General features: G+C 35.8%; 1 protein-coding gene across 1 annotated transcript; it reads left to right on the top strand.

Annotated features, from left to right (window-relative positions):
- Positions 1 to 7,440: 7,440 nt before the first annotated feature.
- bsx (brain-specific homeobox) lies at positions 7,441 to 9,785 on the top strand. Its single transcript, XM_058087517.2, has 3 exons — positions 7,441 to 8,289; positions 8,551 to 8,741; positions 9,150 to 9,785. Exons 1-3 carry the CDS (start codon positions 8,046 to 8,048, stop codon positions 9,369 to 9,371), a joined length of 657 nt encoding a protein of 218 aa, XP_057943500.1. The 5' UTR covers positions 7,441 to 8,045; the 3' UTR covers positions 9,372 to 9,785.
- Positions 9,786 to 10,307: the final 522 nt, after the last annotated feature.

Raw genomic sequence — 10,307 nt, 5'->3', positions numbered from 1 at the left:
TGCGGGCCACATTTGGCCCGCGGGCCGCGTGTTTGAGACCCCTGGTTTAAAACATTTGAAAAATGTTGGTAATCTCAATAAAACTCAAATGTAAGGTAATTGGAAAAAGTATCAAACCGTGACCCAGATGTATCGAACCAAAATCAGGAATTTTGTGTATTGTTGCACTCTTAGTATGTTTTTTCCAGTAAAATTTGTAAGTACCAGAATAACTCAGTTTCTTCAGTTTAGTTAACAAGGCTGCTCATTTGGTCCAGATTCACATATTTTTTGTGTTATTTGTTTAGCCTTCTGACTGGCATGCAGTGTTTTCCACCATTTTGGTTGCATTAACTTCCGTTTGACTGATATTCAACTGTTCATATTTTGTCGTATTTCTAATGTAGAAATACTAATGTTTAGTACTCTCAGATTTTTGTCTTCTTGCACGGTTGTGCACCGTTTTTCTGTCCTTGTTAGACCCAGTTTGTGCTGCTCTCTGAACAGAGTAGTTAACAGCATGGAAAGAAATTTTATTTTTAGTTTTGATTTTTTTTTAGATGGGTTTTCTAATAATCTATTAGCCTTATAAAATGGCGAACTTGGATTAGCAGCCATACCAGGAGATTGATGCAGAGTTTGTGAAATGGATGAAAAAAAAATGTTTGTGAAATGCATGAAAATGTTGTTTTCTTGGGAAAACAAAGAAATTTGCAAATGATCCAAAACTTTTTTCTTCTTTTCTATCCCCTCCTGCTCCGATCAGGCTGCTTGAAACAACAAAACAACAAATAAAGCAATGCTCCATATAACAGGAGAGGGGAGCACATCTGTTTAGTATGTAAGGGTATTTAGATCAATAATACTATCTGCCCCGATGACTATATTAATATACAGTATGCTGTTATGTAATATATGATTCAAGTGTATCCGAGCATGTCCTATACTATATGCTACGTCTATATACTATACTAAAATGCCTTGTTATTGCTTGAACGATGCTGGTACCAACAACGTATACACGCTTTTCTCCATTTTCTCAATGGTATTTCAAATTGGGGGTGTGAAAATATTTGTGTCCCCTCGGGAAGGCATGACTGAAAATAATGCATAACGACTACTTTTCCAGTGGTCCCAATTAGCTCATTTTCCAGAGGTGATGATGTCGTAAACGAAGACGTCCCATAACAGAGTTAATCTCTCAAAAGCTGGATTTGGCTAAACATGGATTTGCTCTTCTTCCCACAGAGGTGTATTGTCCACCGCGTGGATATCAAATGCTCCCCTGGCTGCAACACTCCAGGGTGGAAGAAAATAGGCCGTGGTCTATAAAAATGAAGTTATATGTAAGTACAGCACTCAAATCTGTGGGGGAAGAAAAAATGCTTTTTCAGGGGCATTTTGTTGCTGTCAATTGGTCTATGCAACTTGCTGTAATGCAGGTAATGGAGCTACTCTTCTCCTTTCATCTTCATGGTTTGTGTATGTGTGTGTCAAAGTCATGTGATGCTGGGTCTGGGAGAGAGGCACAATAGAGGAAATACACCGAGTCTAGTCAGAACACATTAAGAGATGTACACAGGTGTGAGCTGTTCCATAATACTCGCCTATTCTATTTATCTGGCCAGTGCTACAAATTCCAAATATGCTTTACAGAATTCGGAAAAAGAAAAAAAAGAGCATTTTTGTATCTTTGTCATATAAAATACAGTAGAACCTTGGTTTTGGTTCTTAATCCGTTCCAAAATGACTAAAACCAAAACAGGAAAAAAAACAAAAACGTAAAAATTTTTTTAAACTGCATATTTCCAAATCACTCAGAAATACACTGTGCACCTGAACGCCTCATCTGTGCATTGCGTAGTGCTTGAAAGGAGAAAAGAAGAAGACAGATTCTTCATTGTGTGTGCCTTCTATGAAGAAATAAACCATCCACACACACTGAAAGATTGAAGGATTCCCTGCATGGAATCTGTCTATAGTTTCCCAACTTGAAAAGCACCACTATCCAGTCTCATTACTTTGTTTGGGCACTCATTGACTTTATTAGGCACATTTATTGGTCGTACGATAACCAAGAAAGTGTATGAAAACCAAAACATGTTTATGGCAATCATTTAAAACCAAATCATACGAAAACTCAGGTTCCACAAAGTCAGTTTTGCACATACGGTAAACATGACAAATTTTTTTTTGTTAAAAACTGAATGAAAGTTAACCTTGCGGAGCGATACAGACTTCCCAGTATTAGGATGGACGATAGGAGTTATAGTATCAGAGTGTTTTAGAATTGTACTACATCATGTGTCACATGACCTTTCAAACTAACCCAACTCAACCGACAAAAACCCTCGATGGCTCCAACGTTTAGTTTCGGCACTTCATTAGTTTATTAGGTGCACTATTTGGCTGTATGATAACCAAGACAGTGTATGAAAACCAAAACATGTTTATGGCAATCATTTAAAACCAATGTAGTCAAATTAACCCAACTCAACTCAACCGACAAAAACCCTTGATGGCTACATTATTTACCACATTTAGTTTCGGCACTTCATTAATTTATTAGGTGCACTATTTGGCTGTACGATAACCAAGACAGTGTATGAAAACCAAAACAATGGCAATCATTTAAAACCAATGTAGTCAAACTAACCCAACTCAACTCAACCGACAAAAACCCTCGATGGCTCCAACGTTTAGTTTCGGCACTTCATTAGTTTATTAGGTGCACTATTTGGCTGTACGATAACCAAGACAGTGTATGAAAACCAAAACATGTTAATGGCAATCATTTAAAACCAATGTAGTCAAACTAACCCAACTCAACTCAACCGACAAAAACCCTTGATGGCTACATTCTGTACCACATTTAGTTTCGGCACTTCATTAGTTTATTAGATGCACTATTTGGCTGTACGTTAACCAAGACGGTGTATGAAAACCAAAACATGTTTATGGCAATCATTTAAAACCAACGTAGTCAAACTAACCCAACTCAACTCAACCGACAAAAATCCTTGATGGCTACATTATTTACCACATTTAGTTTCGGCACTTCATTAGTTTATTAGGTGCACTATTTGGCTGTACGTTAACCAAGACGGTGTATGAAAACCAAAACATGTTTATGGCAATCATTTAAAACCAACGTAGTCAAACTAACCCAACTCAACTCAACCGACAAAAACCCTTGATGGCTACATGATTTACCCCATTTAGTTTCGGCACTTCATGAGTTTATTAGGTGCACTATTTGGCTGTACGTTAACCAGGACAGTGCATGAAAACCAAAACATGTTTATGGAAATCATTTAAAACCAATGTAGTCAAACTAACCCAACTCAACTCAACCGACAAAAACCCTTGATGGCTACATTCTGTACCACATTTAGTTTCGGCACTTCATGAGTTTATTAGGTGCACTATTTGGCTGTACGTTAACCAAGACAGTGTATGAAAACCAAAACATGTTTATGGCAATCATTTAAAACCAATGTAGACAAAATAACCCAACTCAACTCAACCGACAAAAACCCTTGATGGCTACATGATTTACCACATTTAGTTTCGGCACTTCATTAGTTTATTAGGTACACTATTTGGCTGTACGATAACCAAGACAGTATATGAAAACCAAAACATGTTTATGGCAATCATTTAAAACCAACGTAGTCAAACTAACCCAACTCAACTCAACGGACAAAAACCCTCCATGGCAAAACAAAGAAATATTTTTATGTGTAGCGCCATGGAGTTCCTGGCCTGCCCATTCTGCATCCAGTAATCGGTTGCTGTGGAAACGATCAAGAGGATGTTCCCCACGTCTGCACAAACGACTCTCCACCCATGAAGCTGTACATCCTGCATCTGGAGGACTAAAGACACACATAAGGGACCAATGAGGTCATTTATCATATTTGCATATACATACAGTGCTGGTTCAAGGTTGATGAGCGGTGGTAGCGCGGACTGTAATGAGTTTAGAAACACGGGGTCACAGTTTGAGTCCTGCTGCAGACCAAAAGAACAACTTTTTTTTGTAAGAGGAGATGCTCGTCTGATTCCTGGCTGCTTTTGAGGGGCCGCTCAGTCTCTCCTCCCATATCGGTATGATTGTGGTCCGGGTCTGTGCAGGGTGCCAAACTGTGTACTTTCCATTTTGTTACCTGTTTTTTGCAACAGTGGACAATTTCTGGATTATTATTTGTAATTTTTTTTTTTTTTTGGTTTTTATGTTTTTTACAAGTTTGCCGGGTTTGCTGTATAATCCTGGATAATCCTGTTAATTTCACTGACATAAAGGACAAATCTGTTTAACATATAATAACAGTAAAAATGCACCGTATTGGTTAAAGATGTTTATTACCATGCATGTGCTCAGATTTTACATCACTTTTACATCACAAGACTAATATATCAATTCAAAATATCAAATAAAATAATACAATTTCATGCCCCTATATCAGTAGTGATTTTTTTTTTTTACCGTTTTCTTACATTTGTAAAAGAATTAATCACACGGTTAACACATTACCCGTAAATACAGGAAAGTCTAAAATGCAAATAAATAGTGAATAAATAAAAAATAATAAAAATAAATACAGTAAATAACCAAACTTAAGCAATGACTATATACAAAATCTAAATAAAACTATGCACTTAGTACTTTTTTTTTGTTTGTAGTAATATAAATCGGGCATTGTTGAATCAATGTGAATTCATCGTATTGAAGGTAAAAAATTCCACATTTCTGGCGCCCACTAGAGAAGGCGTCAAAAATATAGCATGTAATTTATTTTGTATAATTTATTAAATGTATTAAAATTGTATGTATTTTAACTTGAATGGAGGTTTTAAAAAAAAATGCAACACAGAACAAAAACAGATTTTCCCACGTTTGCCCCAAACACTACTAGATCAAAACAAATATACAAACATACGTTATAGGACGGGGTCCCTTTTTCAATCCCTAATTTGCTGTAAAGTCCAATCGCCAACGACCCCAACGACCACTTCAAGCAGTGACGCATTCTCCAATTTTGACTTAATGAAATTGCCACAAAGCTACTTAACCGTGTCGAAAGAATGGATCCTAAAGGCGATTCATCACCATTTGATCCATTTACTTTCTAATCCCCCCCCCTAAAAGCAACTTGTTATCCCGGTGTGCACTATTGACGCACAGTCAGGTGCTTCCATCTGCGTCTTTCTTCCTTTTCTACATTCACACATGAACACAGCATTTCCAGAACATGGATTTCATATGCAGGGATAAAATTGTTCCGTGCCATGTTAATAAATGTAAGACGAAATAATACATAAGTTACTGCTTTTATCGTGTCAAAAGGCACTAAGAGCAGCAAATGAAAAGAAAAGGCACACAAGCCGGTAATGAATTTCTTCTCCGTCCGTCTGATCAAATGGAAGTCTTGTCCTCCAGCTTGAGGACGACAGCTTTCGCTCTAATATCTCCCTTAATTGCCTAATTGCATTGCAGGCTGAATTCTGCCTAAATGAAGACACTTTTGCATTAACTGGCCTGATTAGAAATGTGATGACAACACCATATCAACAAATTACAGCGCAATGCTTTGGTGCGTAAATGGGCACAGGAAGGGTACTTGTACTCTCGCGGATTTGAATACCCACAATTACAGCCAATTTGGGCCGGATTGACTTGTTGGAACCTATTTCTCCTGTGAGAGCTGATTGAAAAACTCAAATGAAGACTGCAGAACTTAGCCGGCTTCATGTTTTCCAAACACACGGCCAAACAGGAATCACTCATTTAGATGAAATTCTGCATTTTCAACCAAAAGTATGTCATGTATTTCTCAAAAAGTCGTAAATGTACGACTTTTTGTTGTCAATTTACAACTTTTTTTCCTTGTGTATTTACAACTTATTTTCATAAGTTTACATTTTTTTGCGTAAATGTTTGTATTTTTACTTGTACAAACTTTTTCTCGTAAATGTACGACTTTTTGTTGTCAATTTACAACTTTTTTTCCCTTGTGTATTTACAACTTATTTTCATAAGTTTAAATTTTTTCGCGTAAATGTTTGTATTTTTATTTGTACGAACTTTTTCTCGTGAATGTACAACTTTTTGTTGTCAATTTACAACTTTTTTTTTCTTGTGTATTTACAACTTATTTTCATAAGTCTACATTTTTTCGCGTAAATGTTTTTATTTTTATTTGTACGATCTTTTTCTCGTGAATGTGCGACTTTTTGTTGTCAATTTACAACTTTTTTTCCTTGTGTATTTACAACTTATTTTCATAAGTTTGCCATTTTTTTCTCGTAAATATTTGTACTTTTTCTTGTAAAACTGTTTCTCGTAAATGTACGACTTTTTGTTGTCAATTTACAACTTTTTTTCCTTGTGTATTTACAACTTATTTTCATAAGTTTACAATTTTTTTCTCGTAAATATTTGTACTTTTTCTGGTAAAAACTTTTTCTCGTAAATGTACGACTTTTTGTTGTCAATTTACAACTTTTTTTCCCTTGTGTATTTACAACTTATTTTCATAAGTTTACATTTTTCTCTCGTAAATATTTGTACTTTTTCTGGTAAAAAACGTTTTCTCGTAAATGTCTGACTTTTTGTTGGCAATTTACAGCTTTTTTCCTTGTGTATTTACAACTTATTTTCATAAGTTTACCATTTTTTCTTGTAAATATTTGTACTTTTTCTTGTAAAACTTTTTCTCGTAAATGTACGACTTTTTGTTGTCAATTTACAACTGTTTTTTTCCTTGTGTATTTACAACTTATTTTCATAAGTTTACAATTTTTTTCTCATAAATATTTGTACTTTTTCTCGTAAAAACTTTTTCTCGTAAATGTACGACTTTTTGTTGTCAATTTACAACTTTTTTTCCTTGTGTATTTACAACTTATTTTCATAAGTTTACATTTTTTCGCGTAAATGTTTGTATTTTTACTTGTACGAACTTTTTCTCGTAAATGTACGACTTTTTGTTGTCAATTTACAACTTTTTTTCCCTTGTGTATTTACAACTTATTTTCATAAGTTTAAATTTTTTCGCGTAAATGTTTGTATTTTTATTTGTACGAACTTTTTCTCGTGAATGTACGACTTTTTGTTGTCAATTTACAACTGTTTTTTCCTTGTGTATTTACAACTTATTTTCATAAGTTTACATTTTTTCACGTAAACGTTTGTATTTTTACTTGTACGAACTTTTTCTCGTAAATGTACGACTTTTTGTTGTCAATTTGCTACTTTTTTTCCTTGTGTATTTACAACTTATTTTCATAAGTTTATAAATTTTTTTCTTGCAAAAACTTTTTCTTGTGAATGTACGACTTTTTGTTGTCAATTTACAACTTTTTTTCCGTAAACGTATGACTTTTTTTTCCTCGTAGAATTACAACTTTTTTCTCGTACATTTACGACTTTATTCTTCAAATCTCAGATCAGTTTAATACTCCCTCGTAACAGACGTTGACTATATGAAAATGAGGACTAACTTGACAATTGGCCTTGGCCAACGCTAATATGACTTGTTTGACGAATTTATTCTTGGAAATTTTGCACTTTCTTTCCGAAATCTGTTATTTTTTTTCTCCAATGTGACCCTAATATTCCATTATATGAACAAATGTAGACAATTGAAAACTTAATGTATTCAGTTTTACAACTCCAAATACTTAGATTGAGTTGTTTTTTCTTTAAAAAGTGTCTATAAAACCTTCTTATCTGCAAGCGAAATCAATCCAAGTAGATGTTTTTGACACACAGAACATCAAACATTTGCAAGGAAGTCATGAGTGATGCGTTCACTGGATGATAGCCGCTTCAACAAGTGCGCAATTTCAACCAATAGGAGCAAAGAGCGGGTTAGCCGAGTCTCTCCCACCCATCCTGCGCTCTAATTGGCTGATGGCTAAATCAATTTTCTCCACTCCTGTCAGAATAAATACTTGATGACAATCGAATATAAAGGACGCGGACACACATCGAGACGACATTTAAAACAACATTTTTTTTTTTAAAAAAAGTGACTCTTTCCCAAAAATCCCAAACAATCATGAGCATGAACTACCCATCAGCGGCGCCGACGCAGAGGTCGACATCATTTTTCATAGAGGACATTTTGCTTCACAAACCCAAGCCGCTGAGAGACGTCATTCCCTCGCCTTTCTGCGGCTCTCTGGCCTCCCGGATGCCGATCCTGGAGTACGGATACCCGCTGGTGCCAACGCCGATACTGGCCCCGCATCCGCACCACCCGCTCCACAAAGCAGAGCATCACCAGTACTTCTTTACATCCGGTAAGCACGGATGATACCTTCAGGGTTCCTTGCAAATTACATTTTTAGGCAATAATGTTTGGTAAAATTCGATTTTAATTCGTTTTGGGGTTTTTTTGGTCGTCATAATTAAATGGAAATATATCACTTTATGTTAAAAAATTATAATAAATAAAATAATTGTGTTATTTACATGCACACAGTTTGATGCAGTGCACGAGTGTCCCCCAATATGATGATGCTGCGGTTCTACTAACACATTTATTTGGTCTCCGGTTCCAGGCATGCAGATACCGGGCTTGTTCCAGCACCACGCAGACTTACCGGGCAAGCACTGCAGACGCAGGAAGGCCAGGACGGTTTTCTCAGACTCGCAGCTCTCCGGCCTGGAGAAAAGGTTCGAAATCCAACGCTACTTATCCACGCCGGAGAGAGTGGAACTTGCAACCGCGCTCAGCCTTTCAGAAACGCAGGTACAGAAAAAAAAATATGGAAATAGTGTTTGTGTATAGTTTTAGCAGCAAATCTTACACAAAATGAAGAATAAATCTATCAAGTATTAATCATGATGCGGGAACAAGAATCGATTCAGTGCCACTTTCATGTAGATGTTTTATTATTAATCAATAACGGATAATAACTGTGTCATGTTATGGTTTATTTTATTTGTATTTCTATACAATAATACCAATAAACTAAAACGTGTGTGTAGTGTTTAGGAAAAGAAAAACGCAATAAAATAGGATGCAATTTTTATAATAATAAATATTTATTAGGCTGATTTAGAAATGTTTTATTTGTATTTATTTCGTTGATTCTTTAATGTTTAATTTTATTTTATTTTTTGTTTATTTGATGGATATCGACGGTGGTCTTCCCAGGTGAAGACGTGGTTCCAGAACCGGCGTATGAAGCACAAGAAGCAGCTGAGGAAAGCCCAGGACGAGCGCAGATCGGCGGACAACTCCAGCGAGAACGAACTGGCCGAGAAGAGCGCCGAGGAGCTCCAACGTCCTCTGGAGCAGGACACATATTTGCTGGAAGAAAACGACGACGACGTGGATATCGAGGATGATATTTGCTCTCCGGATCATCTTTTATAGTAGGCTGCTTCTCCACGCAGTATAGTATATATTTTTTTGTAAATAAGGCCGGTTTTGTTTGACTGTAATTAGGAACATATCAGACAATGCTAATTTATTCACACAAGACATCTGTTGATATGTTTACGGATTGTGTACAAAATGCAAATTATTTATAAGGAAACATAATATATCACAGTAATACCCGGGGTTGGCGTGTTCATGAAAATGCAAGATATTTATTTTGAAATATGTTTCTACTTATTTCTTTCCTAAAGACACCCATTTCCTGTGGCACAATATGGAGAAAATATTACCTTGGTTTGTTTTTGACTTTGAAAAAAAACGTGTAAATTTGCCTCGGATTGCTTATTGATATTGAAATATATTCAATTTGTCTGTGATGTGATGTGGGACAATGTTGGCGATTTTTATTTATTTTTTTTTTTTTAGACATTTGAACTTTTATGAAAGGTTCTGCATAGCTTCCGGTCCATATCGATGCTACACATCCTGAGGTCAGGCCTTCAAAATAAAACAAAGTAAACACCCTTGCACCACTTGAGGCCGTACAATTTTAAGTTATTTATTTCCGGGAAAAATCTCCCTTTATTTTCAAACGCACCGTAAATTATAGCAAGTACGTACATACAAAACAGCGTATACGGCATTTTGCCGCCACATAGTCCAAATTGTGATCCTATTACCACCATGTTGATGAGTTCAAACGGTTATTTTAACCTCCCCAGCAGGGGCCAGGATTGTTGTTTTTTTTTTTTTTAAACAGGGCCTGAATGCTCGCTGCTGGGTTTCCTGTAGCATGCTGCGTTTAAAGTCAAGAAAATGAAAGGGGAAAAAAAAAGACACCAGAATATTGGTGTGAGCAACACATTTTCAGCAAAATTTTCTCCTGAATTAATTTTTGCTGCAGGAAATTTAAATTTTTAACCCACAAAA

This window comes from Doryrhamphus excisus, linkage group LG21 (genome assembly GCF_037039965.1).
Source record: "Doryrhamphus excisus strain RoL-2023G ecotype Guam linkage group LG21, RoL_Dexc_Guam_v1.1, whole genome shotgun sequence".
Lineage (NCBI taxonomy): Eukaryota > Metazoa > Chordata > Actinopteri > Syngnathiformes > Syngnathidae > Doryrhamphus > Doryrhamphus excisus.
This window is presented reverse-complemented; position numbering and strand designations above follow the sequence as displayed.